General features: G+C 44.1%; 1 protein-coding gene across 2 annotated transcripts in view; it reads right to left on the bottom strand.

The window, feature by feature from the left end:
* Nucleotides 1-9,518: 9,518 nt before the first annotated feature.
* HYDIN (HYDIN axonemal central pair apparatus protein) overlaps nucleotides 9,519-23,688 on the bottom strand; it is a 354,255-nt gene continuing 340,085 nt past the window's right edge. For both annotated transcript variants that reach the window (XM_060129934.1, XM_060129933.1), the window contains 3 exons: nucleotides 21,221-21,451; nucleotides 11,771-11,995; nucleotides 9,519-10,172 (listed from right to left, as the gene is read on the bottom strand). In XM_060129934.1, the coding sequence (XP_059985917.1) occupies nucleotides 9,690-10,172; nucleotides 11,771-11,995; nucleotides 21,221-21,451 (939 nt within the window). In that variant the 3' untranslated portion in view covers nucleotides 9,519-9,689. The remainder of the gene's footprint in view (nucleotides 10,173-11,770; nucleotides 11,996-21,220; nucleotides 21,452-23,688) is intronic.

Here is a 23,688-nt window from a genome sequence, read left to right as displayed (position 1 = left end):
AAGGCCAGGTCAAACTCAGCAGTTCAACCCTGATCTGATCACAGAGCCCCAGGGATCCCAGCTCCCCACACCACCCTCCCCACCCTGCCTTCCCCAGCAGGCAGGGACTCATCCCTCAGGAGCTCTGACCCTGGAGCCCCTCCTTGAGCTTCGGTGTTCTCAGGGCGCAGGGCCTGGGCACCTCCATTTGCTGGCTTTAGGAACTCAAAGTTCAGGAACACCAGAGACTTGCCAGTGAGCCCATCCCTGGTCCCCACGAAGGGCATCATCTCTCCCAGCCTGCAGTGAGGGCCCCGTCACCACAGTGAGGGAGCACCCACCACACTTATCAGAGCGCCTGCTGGCGTTTCTCCCCCACGCTAGACTCTCCCGGAGGGCAGGGCCTAGGGTCTCACCATTCCTGTCCTCGGGACTCATCAGGGACTATAACCCCTGACACCCAGGGCCCGCAAAACCTGCCACAGCCGTTCTAAAATCTTAGCCTCAGGGCCTTATCCTTGAGAAAGCTGTGTGGGTGTGCTGGAGCCAGGCTGTGGGGTAAAGGCTCTCCAGGACTGTGCACAACAGGCTCACACATTTCGCCATCAGATCCTGGTCACCTACCACAGCCCGGTCTTGAGAGTCTAGAGTCTGGGGTCCTTCAGTCGAGCCAAGCATCCATCTCTGCGTTTTCAGTGTCTGAGAGGCCTGTCATCAAGATAAAACACCCTCCTCTCATTAGGAGTTTTAATCCCTCACTCCAGCACCCCATGCAGTACTGGTTCTGCCACTCGAGCAGATAGATGGTCTCCAGAAAACAGAAAGTGGCAGTTAAAACTACCATGAGGGTGTTCAAGTATGAAACTTATTAAGTATATGTTCTGCTTTCGGAAGGGAAAACGAATCATGTAGTGGGGAAGCCTTTTGAGACAGAAGAACCTGAGTTTTTAGATCCAGGTTCTAGCTGTGAAAGCTTGGGATGATTCCTTACCCTCAAGGAGCCTCTGTTTCCTCATCTGTGAAATGGGGTAACACTACCTAGCTCATAGGGCAGCTGCGCAAAATAAATGAGATGAGGGATGTACAAGGGCCAAATCCTCCTCCCCCCAAATGAGGCAGACAGCGTTTTACACGTGATCACTTTTTAAAATGATCAATGGTATGGACTGAGTTGTTCCACCCTGCCCCCTAATTCATACAACCCTGGTGGCAGTATTTGGAGAGAGGGCCTATAGGGAAGTAATTAAGGTTAAATGAGGTCATATAGGTGTGGCCCTGACCCAGTAGGATCAGTGTCCTTATAAGCAGAGACACTAGAAAGCTCCCAGGTGAAGCACAAGTCCCTCTGTCCCTGATATCAAACAGGACACTCCTCATCCCAAACATGTCTGAAGAAGGCTCCAAACTGAGTGTAGAGTCTTCTAGGCCAGTGCTCCTCCAACTCTAATGTGCACCAGGGATCATGTTAAAAATGCAGATTCTGATCCACAGGTTTGGGGTGAGGCTGGAGAATCTGTTCCTAACAAGTCCCCAGGGGATCCTGATGCTGCTGGTCTGCGGGCTACACTTTTGAGTAGCAAGGTCCTTAGACTGCAATGTTATTTCCCCACCAAGAATGTATGAACATTCATTCATTTAGATGCCAACCGTCAAATGCTGCCAGGCACTGTGCTAAATGCTGAGGATAAATAAAACAGGGTCTCTGCTCTTAAGGAGTTTATAGTCCAGTGAAGGCCCTAAGGGGTTTCCCTGATTCCACAAGCCAAGGGCAATGTCAAACACAAAATGAACCCCATGAAAGACAAAGCCCTTCCAGAACAGCCTGCAGAGTGAGAGCACTTACACAAGATGTGTTGGAGGCAACAATAATGCTGAGATGAACACCCCTATTCAAGGACTCAACTGACGACTCAAGCTATGATAAAACTGAACATTCCTGAGAAACAGAGTGGGTGATGGACAAAACAGGTGTCACTGTCGCGTCAGCTGATAAAACCACGGCTATGGAGCCAAGTCTATACATCAGCTCTGGGTCTCCTACTCATTATAGCAATACTTATCATTACGACTTGCTGGCACTGGCGAGAGTCAGGGTAACCACCACTAGTGGTGGGAAAAGAGAGCATTCAAGAAAGTGGTGCTTGATGAGAGAAGCAGCTAGGTGGTTCTGGACATACTGGATGTTAGAGCTGAACGTGAGGGTCCTCTTAGCAAAATCCAAACCCTTTAGCCGAGGAGGAAACTAAAACCCAAAGCAGTTAAAGCAGCGGTTCTCAACCGGGGTGACTGTCCATCCCCACGGGACATTAGGCAGTGTTTCTGGAGAGATTTTTGGTTGTACAACTGATGGAAAGCTATTGGTGTCTAGTGGACAGAGACCTGGGATGCTGCTAAAAATCCTATAGTGTACAGGACAGCCCACCACAACCAAGAATTATCTGTCCCATAATGTCAATATTGCTGAGATTAAGAAACCCTGAGTTAAGGAATTTGCTGGAGGTCAAAGAATGTCACACCACAGACTAGATTGGAGGGGTCCAAGAGAGCATTCGGTAGTGCCGGAAATGTTCCGAACTCTACACTGTCCATTATGGTCTCTGACAGCCACATGTGGCTACTGAACATGTCAGATACGGGTAGTGTGACTGAAGAACTCGATTTAAATTTTTTATTTTGTCTTTAATAATTTAAATGTAAACAGCCAAGCATGGCCAGTGGCCACCCTATTGGACAGGGCAGGACTACAGTCCGTACTTCCTGACGCCCAGACCGGCATTCTTGCAGTTTCACAGCCTGCTCTTTTCCACTCTTCTGAAATGACCCACCCACCAGACTTTATCACAACGATTTGGCTGGAAAAAATACAAAAGTAAGATAACAGCAGACAAATCTTAAAATGTTCACAAACATCTTGTTTTGTGGATTGCAAAAAAAGCAAAACGTCAGATCATGGTTACACATACAGTGGTCCCCCGTCATCCGAGGTTTCAGTTACCAGTGGTCAACCGCAGGTCCAAAATATTAAATGGAAAATTCCAGAAATAAACAATTTCTAAGTTTTAAACTATATGCTGTTCTGAGTGGTGAGATGAAATCTCCTGCTGTCCCACCAGAACATGAATCATCCGTTTCTCCAACACATCTATGCTGTATATGATATCTACCCATCTAGTAGGGTTATCAGATCGACTGTCAGTATCGCAGTGCTTATGTTCAAATAGCCCTTATTTTACTTAATAATGGCCCTAAAGTGCAAGGCTAGTGATGCTGGCCATTGGGATATTCTCTTACTGTGCCTAATTTATAAATTAAACTTTATCATACATATGTATGTATAGGAAAAAACAGTATATATAGAGTTTGCTACCATGCAAGGTTTCAGGCATCCACTGGGTGTCTGGGGACGTATCTCCCACAGATAAGAGGGTCCTACTGAACACGTAATAAGACTGCAGAAACAAGAAAGGTCAAATTATTCCTACTTCCGCTTGCACGGAAGCGTGATAAGACAGAGGTAAAACAAACAGCCCTCTGAGCCTTGAGGTTTTGGCTTATTTCTCCACTTGGTCAACTAACTATCCCCTTCACTTCTCAGAAGCTGGGTAAGAAATGAGGCAGGTCAACATCCTTAGCAAATTCTCACACTTCCCATCTCCCTCGCATCAGAGGCCAGTCTCTGATTTGCTCGTTTTGATGGAGACCACACTGAGGACGCATCTGTGTTAAGCACCAGATATACGTTACGGCGCTACATTCTCACCGCAGCCCTAAGCAGCACACATACATTAACGTCGCTTCATTCTCACGGCAGCCCCTTCGGGGTACCAGGAGGTTAAATAATTTGGCCCACGTCACACAGTCAGAAGCAAAGCTGGGACTGCCAATCTCCTGCTCTTAAGCACGGCCCTAAGGGCCTGAAACCTGGAGTACCAACACTGGCTGCAAAGGCGTGAGGAGCTGCCCGGAGGAGCGGGATCCCTGCAGAACCAGGACGGAGTCCCGGCTCCGCTCTCCACGCCTATCCCGGGTGCCCGCGGCTCTTACCTGTCTATCTCCAGCGCTGCCACCACCTTCAGCTTTCGTAGAGCTTGTCACTGAAGGCGCGCATGGTGTTGGGCGTGAGCAGCGCGAAATCCTTCTCGGGGTTCATGGTGGCAGCTCGGGGCGTTCCCCGGAGCCCCGCGACTCCTCAGCCCGCGGCAGCCCGGGCCGCGCCGGGGCTAGGGGAGTCTGCGGCTCCGCGCTGCCTCCGGCGCCGGCTCATGGACCACGCCGCCCCGGGCCGCCTGTCTCGCTCCGCCGCCGCAGCCGCCATGCGCCGCCTCGGAACGGGGGCCAGGTCCCCGTCTCCGCACACCTACCCTCCACCGCCCAACCGGTCACGAGTCCCACGTGGAACCCGCACCGCAGCTCTTAAAGGGTAACAGCCATCTTACTTGAATCAGGTGACTCTGAAGCAGCTTCCGCCTTCCGCCGCTAGGACCCGCCCCTCTCCAGCCACGCTTCCGCACGCACCTGCAGGGTGTTTGGCCACGCCCCACAAGGCTTCACCTTCTACCCTCACACTCCAGCTTTCGACCCCAACAGTCTGAGTCTGGTTTGAGACCTGCTTAATTGGGCCTGTATTACATGCAGTCAACTGCCCGCACGTGGTAGGCTTGGCACTTGGTGGGCTTCTGTAGATGTTCGTGAGAACGAAGGGGCTCCTGGAGCCTGACTCGCTTAGGATAATTTATTCTATACTTACTGAATCTGCTAGTTCATTCACTACTTAGTCACCAGTCAATATCTCATATGCCAAAGTTTCCCGCATTGGAGTAACACCATCTTGATTTTCGCTGTGTCCTAGCCACTTGTACTGTTATTTTAAAAGTACTTTCTAATCAACTCACTTTAAAAAAATCTTAAATTCATTCTTTAGCCTTGCTTATGCCTTAAAATCATGGGTTTGAGTAGTGACATATTTTTCTAAAACATATAAATTGCAATTAAAAACAGAATTATCTGCCTACCATCTAAAATCTCAGGTACCAGCAGTGGCTGTCACCCCACCATTTGGGACTCAGGATGTGTTTATCATGCTCTGATACCTTGCAGGGCTGGGTTACAGACAGCAGAAGCCCCAAATGTGTTGATTGCAGGCCTCCAGGTGGAGCCACTATAAAGCGGCCCCTCCAACTGCTTTGAAGTTTCACACTAAATGGTGGAACAGAAGTTGAAGCTGTGTGATAAAAAGCACTTTATGGATGCAGTGTGGCTAAAGATACAGTAACAGGGAGATGCATCAGAGTTCCTTATCATAAGCTTCCATAGTGAACAGGGACTTAGGGCAAAGCTATAATACCACAGTGGAACCCAATGAGGATTAATATTGTTAAAAAACAAAATTCAGCTGAGTAAATTTGAGGATCTAATTGGCTTTATTCAACAATTCATGACTCTGGCAGCATCCCATCTAGCAGACAGGAGCTTCAAGGAGCTCAACAAAATGGAAGGCTTTTATAGGCAGAAGGGGGTGGCAGCTAGGAATGAAGTAGATTGTTTCAGGCATGTCACCTTCCTTTGGGGAAGGGGGGTGTTTATCATGCAGATTACTTCACCAGAGCTGATCAAGTAATTCCGGATTAACTAGTTAAAGGTCATATTGCTGGGAGAAGCTGAAACTACAAGTAGGTTAGATGTTAAGTCTTGGTTTGCTGACATGAGTTTAGCACAAGTGAATCAATTTGGGGCCTGTTTCTTTTTTTTTAACAATATGAAATAACACTGGTCGTACTTTTTTCTAATGCGTGAAAAGCAGTCCTGTAAAGCTTATAACAGTCTTGAAAATGGAGTGTTATCCTCAATCAACAGATCAGAATCTATGGGACACAGGTGAGGGGCTATGGTACATAGAATTCGAAGATGGTCCCTAAGTGTCCCACCCTTTTTGCTATACACCCTGGGCAATCCCCTCCCTTCAACTGTGATTAAGTCTTGTAAATATGATGGACTGTCATTCTAACAATTGTCATGTTATATAGCAGAAGATATTTTGCAGATCTAATTAATGTCCCTAATCAGTTGACTTTGAGTTACTAAAAAGGGAGATTATCCTGGGTGGGCCTGACCTAATCAGCAGAGGCCTTAAAAGAAGTTAGGAGAGATTTTAAATGGGAGAGATATTCTTCTGCTGGTCCTGAGGAGTCGATAATAACAACAGTGAACTGTCTATGATGGATCACTTGGTAAGGACCTGAGAGTGGTCTTTCGTTGCTAAAATTGGTCCCCTGTTGTCAGTTGCCAAGAAAATGATACGTCAGTGAAATGGCTGCCAGGGAATGAATATTGTCAACACAGAGGGAGTTTGGAAGATAATCTTTCCCCAGTTCAGCCTCCAGATGAGGATGCAGCTGGCTGGCATGTTGATTTCAGCCCGTGGGAGCCTGAACCAAGAACCCAATTTAGTACCTTTTGGACTCCTAACCCATGGCAACTGAGATAAGACATTTGTGTTGTTTTAAGCTGCTAGGTTTGTGATAATCTGTTATGCAGCCATAGAAAACAAATACAGGAGCTATCCCCCAACTCAGCAAGTCATGGAGTAATTGTGTCTAGAAAAATCTGTGAAAAATGTGCTTTCCTTTACTGGTGGGGTTTTCACAGCTTTTAAAACCCTTGCCAACACAATCTGACAAATGAAGGTGGGTGCACCGACAACCTGAAAACTGCCCCCAATACAGATTCATCTCCAGAAGAAAATGTATTGCTTAATAGGTTCCTCCCCTTACCTTGATAGCAAGTAGCACTGATAAGGACATTTCTAAATGTCTTGCAAAGTTTATGTCTTTAGAATTTTGATGATGGTTGAGGTAAAACAATGCAAAAAAAATCAATGGGAATGATTTGGATCTATTTCTTTAGTGTGTATTCATTTCCACTAGATCCATATCTAACATAATATTTCATCTGTTCCTTTTGCTGTTTGGTTTGGCTTTTTCTTAAAGGTGAACTGAATTTCCCATGGGTCATAATGTGATACAATTTTTTAACAATTGAAACAGTAAGGAAATGTTTTTTTACCAGAAGGAACTCTTTTCTTCTGTAATCACATTCTGGCCTAGGTTGCTAAGAAACCAGTTTTTCATTCAAGGCTGAAACCAATGCTTTGTCCTACCTTTAGTTCAGAAGTTCCTGAAAATAACGGTTACTTTTTTTTTCTGACATCTTGGAAAATGTCAGCTAGTTAAGGTTATTTATGCATAACTGGACTGGCGTTGGTACTGAGAATAAAGCCCAAGGGCCACCATTGCCTTCTCTATGTGCTCACTTCTCCTCTGTCCCTGGTGGCCAGGCCTGCCGTGCTCAGACTCTTCCAGACTAGTGGATAATTAGTATGTCTGGTTGCACAGTGGCCATCATGTCACAGTTATAACTCATCTGCACATATGTGTGATGAGGCATGGTTGGTGTTACATAACTTATGGGCATTGTTGCAAGAGGGTGCTGGTGACACTGTAAGAAACTGAACCCGAATCTTGAATTGCACAAAGCAGTTTCTCCAACAGCAGTGTGGTTTTGCTCGAGTGTCAGGGCAACATGTTGAGGCACAGTATGAGAGGTTTGGGAGATCCCAAACTTGGGATTTCTTCAGATCCAGCAGGCCCTCATGACGTCACAGTATAATCACCTCTGACCTGAGGCAGGACTCGCCCAAAGAAGTGGTTAGACGTAGGATGCCACACTCACCAGGGCCTCTGTGTCGAACAGTGAGTGTCAGGGGGCCTCATTCACGTTGTTTTCCGTGCACAATGGTCTCTGGAATTGTGTCACCTGGGCCCTGATATTTTCTGAACACCCCCCAGTGAGATGTCTCCTGGTTTCCTTTGCTGAGAATGCGTCCTTTCAAATGTAACTTCCATTAGCTTTCGTCAGAATGCTTGTTTTCACTAAGCCTCCCCTTCAGCTCTCTGCTGAGCGACATTCCAAACTTGCCAATATGAAACGATTTTGTCATTGCCTTTTTTGAGGCCAAGAAAACATAAGAACCACCTATAGGAAAGCGATGTACCCCATCTCAAGTCATCCGGGAAGGGGGTTCATGCTGGGGCAGGGTCTGAGCTGGTTGCTTGGTCCCAGGGAGGCCCGTCTGCCTCCTCACTCCAGGCCTGACTGAGGCTTGGGCTCTAGACTCAGTGGCTTGGGGTGGGGATGAAGGAGGGGAGCTGCCCCTGGCCACCTAAAGGCACCATTTTGCAGGTGGTGACACTGGGAAGTGGCCAGTTTCTGTAGCAGCCAGTGTCTGGGGTGGTGGCTGGAGCCCTGCAGCCCCAAGGGAACATATCTGAGTCCTGACCTTCACAGTTAGAGGAATCTTTTTTTTTTAAATTAATTAATTAATTTTTGGCTGCGTGGGGTCTTTGTTGCTGCGCACGGGCTTTCTTTAGTTGCGGTGAGCGGGGGCTGCTCTTCGTTGCGGTGTGTGGGCTTCTCATTGCGGTGGCTTCTCTTCCTGTGGAGCACAGACTTCTAGGTGAGCGGGCTTCAGTAGTTGTGGCTCGCGGGCTCAGCAGTTGCGGCCTGCGGGCTCTAGAGCGCAGGCTCAGTAGTTGTGGTGCACAGGCTTAGTTGCTCCGTGGCACGTGGGATCTTCCCGGACCAGGGCTCGAACCCGTGTCCCCTGCATTGGCAGGCGGATTCCTAACCACTGCGGCACCAGGGAAGTCCCAGTTAGAGGAATCTTGAGTCTCATCACGCTCCGACTGTGACCGTGGGTGCTTTAGCCAACTTCTACGCGGCTTCCTCCGTCTTTCCTGCAGTCTTAACGATTGTTTATCATACTAGGTTTAGAAGTGTTGAAAAGGCACCCGTTTAGAAGAAGGTGGTGGTGGGCCAACTGCTCCCCTCCCCCCAGCTCTGCCTCTGGGGAGTGGGTGGGAGGAGGGACTTTGCGGGGCGGGCAACCATTTCATTCACTTCGTCTGAAAGCAGAGTTGGTGAAATCCTCTCCAGGGCTCTAATGAAGAGCGTTAGGGCTGTGGATTCAGCAAAGTCTCAAGTTCTGCTGGTGCCTTTAAAGCAGTGCTCTGCACTGCAGTGTGCACACAACCCCCCTGGAGGTGTCATTAAAATGCAGATTCTGGGGCTTCCCTGTTGGCGCAGTGGTTGAGAGTCCTCCTGCTGATGCAGGGGACATGGGTTCGTGCCCCGGTCCGGGAAGATCCCACATGCCACGGAGCGGCTGGGTCCGTGAGCCATGGCCGCTGAGCCTGCGTGTCCAGAGCCTGTGCTCCACAACGGGAGAGGCCACAGCAGTGAGAGGCCCGCGTACCGCAAAAAAAAAAGGGGCCCCAGAGTCATACACTGCTAAGTGCTGTATGATAGAAGGTCATGAGTGTAAGACCTGTGTCATCTTATTAAACATGAGCATTATTACATAGTGCTTGGGCTTTGGAGATATATTAAGAGACTAAATGAAGAGACTTGTCCTTGTCAAGTAAAATATAGCTGTTTCGTGTAGTTACCATGTTTAATATGGAATATCTATATTTCATACAGATATCTGGAATTCATATAATGCAGAAATAAGTGCCCCTGTAATTGAACTGGAGGATAAAACAGTACCTTTAGAATTCTGATTATTTTCTCTATTCTTCGCAGGGCTAGAACCACACATAGGTATTAAGGCTGAGGAGACGGCTTTTCCATGATGCCGCGGGCCCTGGTTCCCACTAGGGGGTGATCCCCTTCAGGTAATAAACCCATTTAATTCCAGTGTCGCTGCCTTCGCCGGGAGGGCAGGCTACAATCAGCTTGCTGGTGATGGGTGTTTTGCTGCCTGATGGGTTTCCTCCAAAGTAGACCGTGATGTTGTTGATCTTCTTGGGCTTCACGGAGTCTATGGCGCGGACAGAGAAGGCCGGGTTCTCCACCGTGAAGGAGAAGGTGACCGGGTGGTAGAAGACGTTCTTGAAGGAGATGACTATGTTGCACCCAGCTCGGATCAGGAAGGGGCCTTGCGGCTTGGGCGGCAGAGCCACTCCGAAGAGGGGGATGATGTACTCGCCACCCACGAGCGATGACAGGCTCAGGATGCCCTTGCTCTCGCCCAGGCGGCTGGGCTCGAAGTACACCTCCACACTCGCCTCGGTGCCGCCCTGCACCCCGGGGGCCGCGGAGATGAACTTTTCCGTGTGGAAGTCTGGACAGTCGGTCTGAAAGGAGAACAAACACGCTCAGCTCACCCAGGACTCTGAAGAGCAAACCAGCAGTTCATGTCCGTCCCGAGCCCTCCACCCTCCGCCATGAGCAACCTACGCTTGCGTGAGGATGGGCAGGTTACACAAAAGCTGTGCCCTTAAAACTCCCTTGAAGAGTAGGTGTTACTAGTTTATCCCCGTTTTACTACAGAGAAACCAAGGCCAAGAGATGTTAAACAGACACACAGCGGGATGATATGGGCGGCAGTCCTGGGTGCTGCCCCCCCGTATCCCGTGCTTCTTTCCTTCCACTGCCCCTGGAGGACCGGAGACTCTGGCTCCTCGTGGACGGGTGGGACTAGTTCTGGACAATAAGTTGAGAGGAGAAGTGCAAGGTGTCCCTTCCACACTAGAGCATTTATTTGCCAGAGCAAGTCCCTCTGGGGTCTTTTCACCCCTCTGCTGCTATGACTGGAAACATCTGAGATAGTGGTTGCCCCTCAGCCTGGATCCCCGGGTGGCTGTGATGAGCAGAGTCCCCTGCTGACCTTCCCTGGATAGAGAAGCACGAATGGGAGGCAAACCTTTGTTGTTTTAAGCTACTGAGATGTGGGGGCTGTTTGTTACCACAGAATAACCAGGCTTCTCCTGACGGATGGGGATGATCAAGAGCCTATGCCTCTTTAAAAATCATGAATCACTACGTTGTACACCTGAAACTTATAAAATCCTGTACATCAACTATACCTCAGTTAAAAATAGAGCCTATGCCTTGTGACCATGGCCATGGGACTCTGATGATAACTGGGCACACGGCCACCCAGTGTAAGGCTACACTGCTAGCTCCCCTTGTTGCTGGGTGTGGTCACATGAAGTTTTCTTCAGTGGAATGTGAGTGGCAGTGATGTATGCAGCTTCCCCGTTTTCCCCAGGTAGCTGGCTGCAGTGTGGATGTCACAATAAACCATCTTGGTCTGTGTGCACCGCAGCACCTCCCTATAGAGGGAAGAGCATCAGGAAAGAAGGGTCTGGGTGCCTGATGTCACGGAGCTGCCATTCCAGCCCAAACTGCTTATGCCCACACTGCTATCTGAGAGAGGAATAAACTACTATTTTGTTGGTTTGCGGGGCTTTCTGTTTCAGTAGCTAATCCTATATTCACACTGATTTAATAGCTAACACATATGGAACACTTACTATGGGCGAGGATTAGTTTTATATACCTATTTAAAAATCCTGACAGCTATCCTGTGAGAGTGTTAGTAAACTATTCATACAAAGAGTAAACGGTGAAGCCAGGATTCAAATCCAGGTCTGCTGGATTCCACAGCTGATACTCATGACCACTAAGCTCTATTGTCTCACTGTACTGACCACTGAGTATGTTGTGGGAAGCAAAACTCCCCCTACCCCAACCCCAGCTTGTTACGCTAGAAAGTCTGTGAGGAAGAACCCAGGCCTGGTACTCTTTGTTTCTAGCTGGGAGTTTCCAACTAGATAAAGCACTTGAGTCTGAGTTTCACATTTCTGCACCCGCCGTGTCCCCCTCCCATTATTTTGGAGCCCAGACTTCTGGAACGCATAGGGCAGAGGGTGAGGCAGGGGCTGCTCACCCTGCAGTAGTATTCTGTCTTCTGCCGGGCGTAATTGGTGAACTTGGCAAAGATGCTCTGGCCACTGCCGAGAACAGCCTGGAAGTGGAGAGGCTTTTCAGGCAGTGCTGGCGTGGTCTTCAAATTGAGCTCATATGGGTAGTAACCCAAATCACTGTTGTGCAGTGTTAGTTTCCCGGAGGTTTCTCCAGCTTTCAAGGGCTGGAATTCAAATGAGAATGTGCCCTGCAATAGAAGATGAAGGCTCGGGTGACACTGAACGTCTGACCCATCCTCTGCCCCCCGGTGACCTCACAGCAGGTTGGTAGCAGATGCTCATACTGACCTTGAGCCTGGGGGACCTCTGTCCAAACCAGCCCACTTTTCCTCCTCTGGACCCCTTCTACCTTTCCCTAGTCTGGGTATTTCTATATCTGGAATCTCTTTGAATCTAAAAAAAGGTACTGGATCCTCTCTTGAGAAGCATAATTATGGAGATGGGGGTGGGTGGGCTGGAGGGGCAGGAGGGCTGAAGGTCAGGCAGTTCTTTCTTTGCTCGTAGCCCATCTCTGAACAGTTTCCTGGGTCCTATCATCATTTGGGGGAGGCCTTCTCCTTCCTCTATTATCATCCAAAGCAAAACAAAACAAGAACCAAGGAGTACTGCTTATAATAGCAAAACAATGGAAACAATTCAAATGCATTAGCAGTAAGAGACTGGGTAAATAAAGTATTCTTTATTCACGTCAGTGGAATATTACGTAGCCATTACAAAGGAAGAGGCAAAGCTCTAAGCGTTGAAATAAAAGGTGCTGGTAATATTTTAAGTGGAAGAAAGAAGGTTCTAGAAATGTATATAAAGCTCTAGAAATGTATATGAGCTTATTTTTGTGAAGAAGATTATGTCTATGTATGTACAGAAAAGAGACAAGGGTATGTCGAATTGTTACCAGTAGTTATCTTAGGATGGGGGAAATGGGACTGTGGGGACTTTTACTTTCTATTTCATGTACTTTTGTAGGGTTAAAATTTTGTTTTTATCATGAGTAGGTATTGTTGTTTTTGTTTTTTAAAAAAAAACTACTTTTGGGCTTCCCTGGTGGCGCAGTGGTTAAGAATCTACCTGCCAATGCAGGGGACATGGTTTGAGCCCTGGTCTGGGAAGATTCCACACGCCACGGAGCAGCTAAGCCCGTGAGCCACAACTACTGAAGCCCGTGTACCTAGAGCCCGTGTTCCACAACAAGAGAAGCCACTGCAATGAGGAGCCCGTGCACTGCAACGAAGTGTAGCCCCTGCTCGCCACAACTAGAGAAAGTCCGCATGCAGCAACGAAGACCCAGTACAGCCAAAAATAAAATAAATTAAATTTATAAAAAAAAAACAAAAGAAAACTACTTCTTCCTGAACAATAAAATAAAGAGGATACCACTAAAATTACTGTAGATGTTTAACAGAGAATACAGTACAAAAATTTACATGATCTTACCACAATTAAAAAAATTTGGATGAAAATGGACAAATGTATAAACAAATATAAATTACAGAAACAGACTCAAAAAGATAAAGAAAACCCATATAGTCCTATAACCATGAAAGATATTTAATCACTAATAAAACAAAAAATTTCCCTTAACAAAATTCCAGATCACAAAGCTTTACTTTTAAGTTCTACCAATCTAATATTCCACAAGTTCTTCCAGAGAAAAGAAAAAGAGGAAACCTACCTCAACTTGGCATCAGAATCCAACAAGGAGAAAGGAAAATTGGATGCTAGTTTCCCTACTGAACATATATACAAAATGTCTAATAAAAATGTTATCCAACTGATCCAGCAACATATAAAAAAGAGAATACTACATGACTAAGTTGGGCTTATTCCATGAATGAAAAGTTGGTTTAACACTGGAAAAACCAATCAGTTGCCACATTGACAAATTAAAAGGAAAACAATCAAATGAGCATCTCAATAGATGCAGTAAAAGTATTTGATAAAACTCAACATCCATTCATAGTGTTTTTAAAAAAGCTCTTAGCAAACTAGGAATAGAAGGAGATACCCTTAATCTGATAAAGGGTACCTATAAGAAACCCAAAACAAACATCATAATAAATGGTGAAACTTTGAAAGCTTTCCCTTCAGGATCAGGAACAAGACAATGCCTTCTGTTGCCTTTCTGGTCAACATTGTTCTGGAGGTCCTAGATAGCCCTATAAGGCATGAAAAAGTACTTAAAGGAAAAGGTTTAGAACGGAAGAAACAAAATTGTAATTACTTACAGATGATATGGTTGTACATGTACAAAATACAAGAATCTACAATTTAAATTATTATTAAGTGAATTTTATTTATAAGCTGTTTGGGTAAAAGGTGATATACAAAAATCAGTTACATTTCTAAATGATTGCAACAAATATTTAGAATATGAAAATTTAAAAAGATGCTATTTATAATAGCATCAAAATATACAAAACCTAGAAATAAATCTAATAAAAGATGAGTAAAGCCTCTACGTAGAAAACAAAAAACATTATTGAGAGAAATTAAAGAAGACTTAATGGAGATTTGCTCATGGATTGGAAATCTCAATACTATAAAGATTCAAATTCTCGCCTATGACAGACAGGCTCCAAGATGGCCCCCAGTAACCCCTACTTCCTGGTATTCACACCCTTGTATAGTCCTCTCCCACACTGAACCAGGTTGGTCTATGTGACCACAAGTATGTGGCAGAAGAGATGGCGTGTCACTTTTGAGATTAAGAGGAAAAGACTGTGGTTTCTGTCTTGTGCATGCTCTTTCTTCTTTGCTGCCTCACTTTCTTTTATTTTTTTAATTTTTAATATTTTTGGCTGCGTTGGGTCTTCGTTGCTGCGCGCGGGCTTTCTCTGGTTGCGGTGAGCGGGGGCTACTCTTCGTTGCGGTGTGCGGGCTTCTTATCGCGGTGGCTTCTCTTGCTGCAGAGCACGGGCTCTAGGCATGCAGGCTTCAGTAGTTGTGGTACGCGGGCTCAGCAGTTGTGGCGTGCGGGCTCAGTAGTTGTGGTGCATGGGCCTAGTTGCTCCGTGGCATGTGGGATCTTCCCGGCCCAGGATCAAACCTGGGTCCCCTGCATTGGCAGGCGGATTCTTAACCACTGCGCCACCAGGGAAGTCCCCTCGCTTTCTTTTAGATCGTTCACTCTAAGGTACGTGAGCTGCCTCGTTGAAAGCAGCTCGCGGGAGAGGCCACATGGTGAGGAACTGAAGCCTCCAGCTAACAGCCAGCAAGCAACTAGGACCTTTCCAACAACCAACCACATGAGTGAGTTTGGAAGCAGATTATCCAGCCCCAGTCAAGCCTAGGGATGCCTAGAGTCCTGGCTGACAACTGACATCCTCATGAAAGCCCCTGAGCCAAAACCACCCGGTTAGGCGGCTGCTCTTAGATTCCTGATCCTCAGAAACTGTGGAGGTAATAAATGTCTGTTGTTTTAAGTTGCTGAGTTTTGGAATAATTTGTTGTGGATCAACAGAAAACTTATACATTCTTTTTTTTTTCCTTCTGCACCACGCAGCTTGTGGGATCTTAATTCCCCGACCAGGGATTGAACCCAGGCCCTTGACAGTGAAAGTGTGGAGTTTTAACCACTGGACCACCAGGGAATACCCCAGAAAACATATACATTCTTAAAATAATCTATAGACTTAATTTAATCCCAATCAAAATCCCAACAGAGTTTTTTTTTTAAAGGAACTTGACAAGCTGATTTAAATATATATATGGAAATGCAAAGGGCCAAAAATGCAATGCTATGCTTGCTAAGGTACTCTTGAAAAAAAAGAATATAAGAGATTATTAAGTCTTAATATAAAGCTAGAGTGATTGCTTGCTTGGCCATATATCAAACTATACTATAAAACTGTAATAATTAGGATGCCGTGGTATTGGTACAAGTTCAGAAATTGAGTCATTATTATATTATAGGAAACCTAGAACAGATCCATACATATATGGACACTTGATTTATTTCACAAATGGCCGTGTAAATCAGTGCGGAAAAGACGGTCTTTGTAGTAACACAGTCTGAGATGATTTATATTCACTTGGAGAAAAAGGAAACTTGACTCTTGCCTCACGTCATACATTAAAACCAGTCAGGTTTTGAGCAAGATGATAGCAGCAGCCGCTGCACAGTCTTCCCAAACCCCCACAAAACACTCAGACCAACCAGCTTAACGACAACATCTATAACATAACTAAGTGAAAAGATAAGCTACCAACTCCAAAAGATGGGTGAGTAGGGCTGATTACTCACAGCCATGAGACTGGTGTGAGTAAGCCACTGTATGGGAGGAGTGGGAGAGAGAGCAAAGGAACATCAGTCTGAGAGCCAGAGAATCACCCTAGATGGAGGGTCCCACTCAACCTGGGAAACTCGACGGGACAACTGACAACAGCAGCCTAAGCTGGAAGGATGATCTCAGGCTCTCGTTTATCGCTAACTGCAAACATGTCACAATAAGATTGGGTGACGTGGGGCAGCTTAAAACCAAGTTACTTAAACTACCTTCTAAGACAAAACCTTGTGCTGAGAGAAACCTCTGAGAGTAGAATCTATTTGACTGTGACTGAGACACTTAGGGCAAAGGAAAGATAAAGCTCAGATAAAGGTGGGGAGAAAAAAGGAAAAAAAAAACCCTAAAAAGTACAAAGCTGTATTTTAAAAAATATTTGTGGTAACAACAGAAGAGAGAATCTTAGTTACGTGAAGCTACAAAAGGTATCCAGGGCCACCTTTTCCTTCTAAAAGCATGGAAAAAGTTAGAATGAACAACAGAAAAGGAATAAAAAAGGTGAATGATGAGCAGAATAATATTGCTATAGACAATGAAGACATGCCAGGAAGAGATCACTACAAAACAAAGAGAAAAAGAAAACATAGAACAGATAAGATAAACAGAAAGTACAGATTTGCATGTACACCTGAATATGTCACTATTTACACTCAATATAAATGATGTGAATGCTCAAGTGAAAAGGAAGCCTTGCTAGACTGGGTTAAAAAACCAAATCCATCTCATCTGTACACCGTTTATAAGAGACACGTTTAGATTATACGGATAGAGAAAGATTGAAAGTATGATGATTAAAAAAACCCCACACCATGCAAATGCTAACCAAAAGAAACCTATATTAATATTAGACAAAATAGATTTTAAGGCAAAAAGTGTTACTACAGACAAGGAAGATCACTTTATAATGAAAAGAGTTTCAAGTCACCAGAAAGATATTATAATTTTTATTTAACTAGTAATATAGCTTCAAAGTATATACATAAAGCAAAACATGACAGAACTACAAAGATAGACAGATACACAATCATAGTAGTATATGTTAATATATTCTCCTAAAACTGATTAAACAAGCAGACAAAACTATCAGTAAGGGTAAAGAAAACTGAACAACAAAACAGCAAATACATTCTTTTCAAAAAGAGAAGGAGGATTTTAAAAAAAGACTATATTGGGCCATAGAGCATGTCTAAAAAAATTCTAGAGTACGGAAATAATATGGAATATATTCTCTGACCACAAAATAATTTTAAAAAGTGGTAACTAGAAAAATCCACATCTTTGAACATTAAGAAACTTCTAATAAACCAGGAGTCAAAAAAGAAGTATTAATAATAGTGAAAATTAGAACACTTTTGAACTTAATGATAAAAAATACTACATATAAATATAAAAACTTGTATGCTGCAGCTAAAGCAGTACTTAGTGGGAGATTTATAATCTTAAGTGTGTATATTAGAAAATAAAGAAGACTATAAGTTAATTCCCTAAGTGTTTATCTTTGAAATTAGTTAAAGCAACACTAACCCAAAGGAAGCAGAAGGAAGGGAATAACAAAGGTAAGAGTGGAAATCAATCAACTAGAAAGCAACCATACAATAGAGCGTAACAACAAAGCCCAAAGATGCTTTTTTGGAAAAAAAAAAACAAAACAGTTGAGAAACCTCTAGCAAGGTTGATCAAGAAACAAAGAGAGAAGGCACAATAACCAATATTAGAAATGAAAAGGGGACGTCACATAAAAAAGGTAATAAGATTCGTGCTGTGAGACCTAAAGTTCTTATGAGGTTGTCTAAAATGAAAAAACACGTCAGCCGGGCCTCTGGTAGCTCCCTGTGTGCTAAATGTGTCAGTGACAGGATCAAACATGCTCTCCTTATTGAGGAGAAGAAAATCGTTGAGAAAGTATTGAAGGCAAAAGCACAGAGTCAGAAAGCTAAATTAAAAATGAAGCTTTTTTTGACACTCTCTTCAATAAGTGGTGCTGGGAAAACTGGACAGCTACATGTAAAAGAATGAAATCAGAACACCTCCTAGCACCATACACAAAAATAAACTCAAAATAGATTAAAGACCTAAAAGTAAGGCTGGACACTATAAAACGTCTTAGAGGAAAACATAGGCAGAACACTCTTTGACATAAATCACAGTAAGATCTTTTCTGACCCACCTCCTAGAGTAGTGAAAATAAAAACAAAAATAAACAAATGGGACCTAATTAAACTTAAAAGCTTTTGCACAGCAAAGGAAACCATAAAACGAGAAGACAACCCTTAGAATGGGAGAAAATATTTGCAAGCAAAGCAAATGACAAGGGATCAATCTCCAAAATATACCAACAGCTCATGCAGCTCAATATCAAGAAAAACAAACAACTCAATCGAAGAATGGGTGGAAGACCTAAATAGACATTTCTCCAAAGAAGACATACAGATGGCCAACAAACACACAAAAAGATGCTCAGCATCACTAATTATTAGAGAACTCCAAATCACAACTACAATGAGGTATGACCTCACGCCAGTCAGAATGGCCATTATCAAACACTCTACAAACAATAAATGCTGGAGAGGGTGTGGAGAAAAGGGAACCCTCTTGCTCTGTTGGTGGGGATGTAAACTGATACAGCCACTATGGAGAACAGTATGGAGGTTCCTTAAAAAACTAAAAATAGAGCTACCATATGATCCAGCAATCCCACTACTGGGCATATACCTTGAGAAAACGATTCAAAAAGACACATGCACCCCAATGTGCATTGCAGCTCTATTAACAATAGCCAGGACATGGAAGCAACCTAAATGTCCATCAACAGAAGAATGGATAAAGAAGACGTGGTACATATATACAATGGAATATTACTCAGCCATAAAAAGGAACGGAATTGTGCAACTTGCAGAGAAATGGATGGACCTAGAGAATGAGTGAAGTAAGTCAGAAAGAGGAAAACAAATATCATATAATATCACTTATTTGTGGAATCTGGAAAAATGATACAGATGAACTTATTTGCAAAGCAGAAATAGAGACACAGATGTAGAGAACGGATGTATGGATACCGGGGGTGGGATGAATTGAGAGACTGGGATTGACATATATACACTACTATGTATACGACAGATAATTAATGAGAAGCAGAGGAACTCTGCTTGATGCTCTGTGGTGACCTAAATGGGAAGGAAATCCAAAAAAGAGGGGATATACGTATATGTATAGCTAATTCACTTTACTGTACAGCAGAAACTAACACAACATTGTAAAGCAACTATACTCCAATAAAAATTAATTTTAAAAAATGAGGGTTTTTTGAGTACCAAAAAAATCAAAAAGCAAAAAAAAAGGTAATAAGAGGATAGTAACAATGTTATACCAATATTTTCAGTATATCGATGAAATGGAAGGGCTCTTATTACTGACTCAAGAAGAAACAGAACATCTAAATAGTCCAATAACCCACTGAAAGAATTAAATCAGTAGTAGATGATCTTCCCACAAAGAAAACACCAGTTCTCAGTGGCTTCACCAGTGAGTTCAAAGAAGACATAATTTCAATCTTTTATAAACTCTTTCACAGAATTGAGAAAGTGAGAAAATTAGCAAAAGTGACACCCAAACTGAACAAAGAGTATGAGGAAGGAAAACTGTGGTCCATTCTCATTCATGAGCACAGAGGCAAATCTCCTACACAGACTATTACTCAACTAAAATCAATCTGTATGTAAAAAGGGAGTTATCAGTTTATGAAGAGTCTATCAGATTGGTAAACTTTAAAAAATTCTGACAATACCAAGGGTTGGTGAACTCTCATTGCTGATTGGCAGTTATCTACTGATTGGCAGTTAGAGGCAGGCGCATCCTATGACCCAGGGATTCCACTCCCGGGTGTACACTGTGGAGAGATACAGGCGCATGTGCATCAAGAGGGCGCTTGTGCAAAAAGAACCATAGCAGCATTTTCCACGATAGCCAAATGTTGAAACCAACACAAATGTCTGGCCATAGTAGGATGGAGATCTAAATTGTGGTCTAGTCATTTAGGATAGTCTACAGCGGTGAGGATGAATGAACCTCAGCTGTGGGCAACGGCATGGAGGACCGTCACAATTCAGAACTCTGAGCGAAAGAAATGAAACATTACAGAATGTATATAGTATGATTTCTTTTGCATAAAGTTCAAAAACAGGCAAAACTAAACTATATTGCTTAAAAGCAAGACATGATCATTACAAAATAAGGATAGTGGCAACTTTTAGGAGTCAGGGAGAGAGGGGTGTCTGGGGAGGTGGCAGGTTTTAATTTCTTGGCCTGGGTATTGGTTTAACAGATATTTATTTCATATTTTTTTGTTTAAACAAACATGTTTGCATGCATATACATGTTTATATGTACACATACATATATGTATATGTATGTTTTATATACTTTTCTGTATCGTTCACAGTGAAAAATATAAAAATACAATAAAATAAAGGGCATGGAGACTCTCTCTGAAGAACAAAACAGATAACTAGATTCTGAAAGTGAAGGAAGAGACAGAGTGGGAGTGCAGGGAACAGGCCTGGTGGGCTGAAGCTGGGGAAACAGAAGAGATTCTGATGGAATCCGGACAGTGAGAGTTTGGAGTGACAAACTGATGAAAAGAGCATTTATCTTCCCACCAGTTCATAACTCCGGGCCATGTCTGCCCAACCACTGTCAAAGTCTTCTTGGGCCACCTCCCTGAAGTGGTCTGCGCATAAACAAGCACATAGACAAATGTGTGTGTTGTACACTTGATACACTATTATGTGTCCCTTGCTGTCCTTTTCACCACATATATTCTATGTGACTTTTGTAATTAGGAAAAACAAGAAGAATATTTTAAATTTGAGCAAGGCAAACAAACACATAATAGAGACAAGTCCCTTTTACATGCCTGAACCGAAGCTCTATGTGGCCCTGGTTTATGTGAGGACTTGGGCAGCAGAGGAAAGGAGAGAACAGGAGCGCTGTCGACCAGTCGATCATCCCCTGCCCTCCCGACCACCGCCAAGGCTGGCCCAACTAAGGGATGCAGAACGTGGATCCAGAGGCCCCCTGGGCGGAGCCTCCAGCACGGATATGGGGGCGGGGAGCCCCTGGCAGGCAGGGCCATACCTCAGAGTTGGCCGGCACCACAAACTGGGAGGGCAGGCTGATGTCGGGCACCCTGCATTCCGTGGAGAAGGTCACCGAGTAGGGCAGGGGGTTCTCCACCTTGATGGAGGCCGACGTGCTTTGCCGGACAGGGCTCACCATCTCGATGGTTTTGATGATGCCTGAAGGGATGACCTTGAAACTCACCACGTAGTATAGGAACTCGTTGGTCACCTCGTTTCGGAAGATCACCTGGGTTCACAGAGAGAGTGGGAGGAAGTGGGGCAGAGCAGAGGGGTTAGCCCAGGGTCCTCCGCCGTCTACACGATCCTTCTCCCTGTTCGCAGTGCGTGAAGCACAGGGACCAGGCTGACACAGGCCCTCCCAGCCCCTGTGAACCCTGCCAGCCAGCCCTTCTCTTCAGGTATTCCGCTCTGGCTTCTCCCAGGTGAGAGAGCATGAAGGAGCCTGGGTTGCTTTAGGAGAGGCTAGAGCAGCACCATCTAGTGCTGAAGATGGTGTCCCCAGTGGGGACAGCTGAGTGGCCCTGGAGAACAAGCAAGACCTCAAGAGGTTCATGTTGTGGTGGGCTTCACTCCAATTCCTGCTGCTGCTGGAATAGTTAATAATAACAATAATGATAATGATAGCATCTAACACTTGATTACTGTGTACTAGGCACTGGAAGTACTTATTTAATTCATACAGCTTGTAGGCAACAATGACTATTCCCCTCACTGGTTTTTCTAAACATGAGCAAACGGGCTTAGCAAGTTATTACCTTGTCACCTGCAGAGTGGTATCAGAACCAGGATTAGAACCCAGGCTGGCCTGACTCCAGAGCTCACACTTGTAACTGCAGTGCGTTGTCCCCTCACCCCTGTGTCTGACCTGTTGATAAGCTGCTCCCCTTTTTCAGTTCTTTCCCTGGATGACTGATGATGTTGAGCATTTTCTCATGCGCTTCTTGGTCATTCACATATTTACTTCTGTGACCTAGAGTCTACTCCAGTTTTTTGCTTTTTTTAATGCCTTGAGCTGTTTATCTTATTACAGTAGGTGGTAATAGTTCTTTACATACCTGCCTTTTTACTTTCAATCTCTTCCTGTCTTTAAATTGAGAGTGCTCTGATACCCTCTGTATTTTAATTGGAGTGTTTAGTCTTTTACATTTAAAGCAATCATTTATGTGTTTGGGTTGAAGCCAGCCCTTTTGCTATTTCTTTTCCATTTGTCTCTTATTTTTTCATTCCTTGCTTGCTACTTTCCTGCCTTCTTTTGGATCAATGTGTAATCTTTTGTAATATATTTCATTTCCTCTACTGGCTTCTTACCTATATTTTTAAATAATAGATTTTTAGTAGTTGCTCTAGAGCTGACAACACAGCAGTCAGGAAATTGTCACAAGCCAGAGAGGACAATCACAGGACTCACTGCATAGGTTTCTCTTCTCTCTGATGGACTGCAGTATTGTGCTGCCTGCTGTCTGATGCTTAAGAAGAGTTACCTCAGATATTTTGTCCAGTTTTATGGTTGTTCATCGTGAGGGTCTAGTTACTCCAACATAACCAGAAGTAAAAGTGTTTTTGACTTTTAAAACACTTTTAGGTTGTTATTGTTCATTTCAGTATATATGTTACTGTAAAGAGATCCTGTGATCTGGGTTTGTTGTCATTTTTACCCAAAATTTTACTTGTAGTTTATTTATTTTTTAAAAAATAAATTTATTTCTTTATTTATATTTTTGGCTGCGTTGGGTCTTCATTGCTGTGCATGGGCTTTCTCTAGTTGCGGCGAGCTGGGGCTACTTTTCGTTGTGGTGCACGGGCTTCTTATTGCAGTGGCTTCTCTTGTTGCAGAGCACGGGCTCTAGGCGCACAGACTCTAGAGCGCAGGCTCAGTAGTTGTGGCGCACGGTTGCTCCGCGGCAATGTGGGATCTTCCCGGACCAGGGATCGATCCCGTGTCCTCTGCATTGGCAGGTGGATTCTTAACCACTGCACCACCAGGGAAGTCCCTTCACTTGTATTTTAATAAATATATTTACTGGTATTTTTCTGTTCATACCTACAGTTTACAAATAGCTCTAATTCTCTTCCTACCCTTCTCTATGAATGAGAAAATCTCTTATCTCCCCATTTGCTTCCAAACGAAAGAAAATTTTTTTCATTGCCTTATTTTATCCCTCCCCTTGCTATTTCCTATATTGAGGTCACATGAAATATTAATTTCAGATTTCTTTTCAGCAATTACTTGAAATTACCTATCAACTTAATTTTGATTCTTTGTTCATTGTATCCTGTACTTTCCTCTTGGATTCATTTATAAGAGGAATCATTTTGCTAATTAGAATTAATGTTTCATATTTTCCACTGTATCTGTTAACGTAAACATAAATTGTGTACAAATTATAAAAAGAAAAAAAGAAAATTTTTAAATTTTGTAGCACTTCTTTCAGATAGGGATTGTGTATATGGGTTGGTTACTTT

The sequence above is a fragment of the Lagenorhynchus albirostris genome, chromosome 19 (assembly GCF_949774975.1).
Source record: "Lagenorhynchus albirostris chromosome 19, mLagAlb1.1, whole genome shotgun sequence".
Taxonomy (NCBI): Eukaryota; Metazoa; Chordata; class Mammalia; order Artiodactyla; family Delphinidae; genus Lagenorhynchus; species Lagenorhynchus albirostris.
Note: the sequence above shows the minus strand (reverse complement) of the source record. Positions and strands in the feature narration are given on the sequence as shown.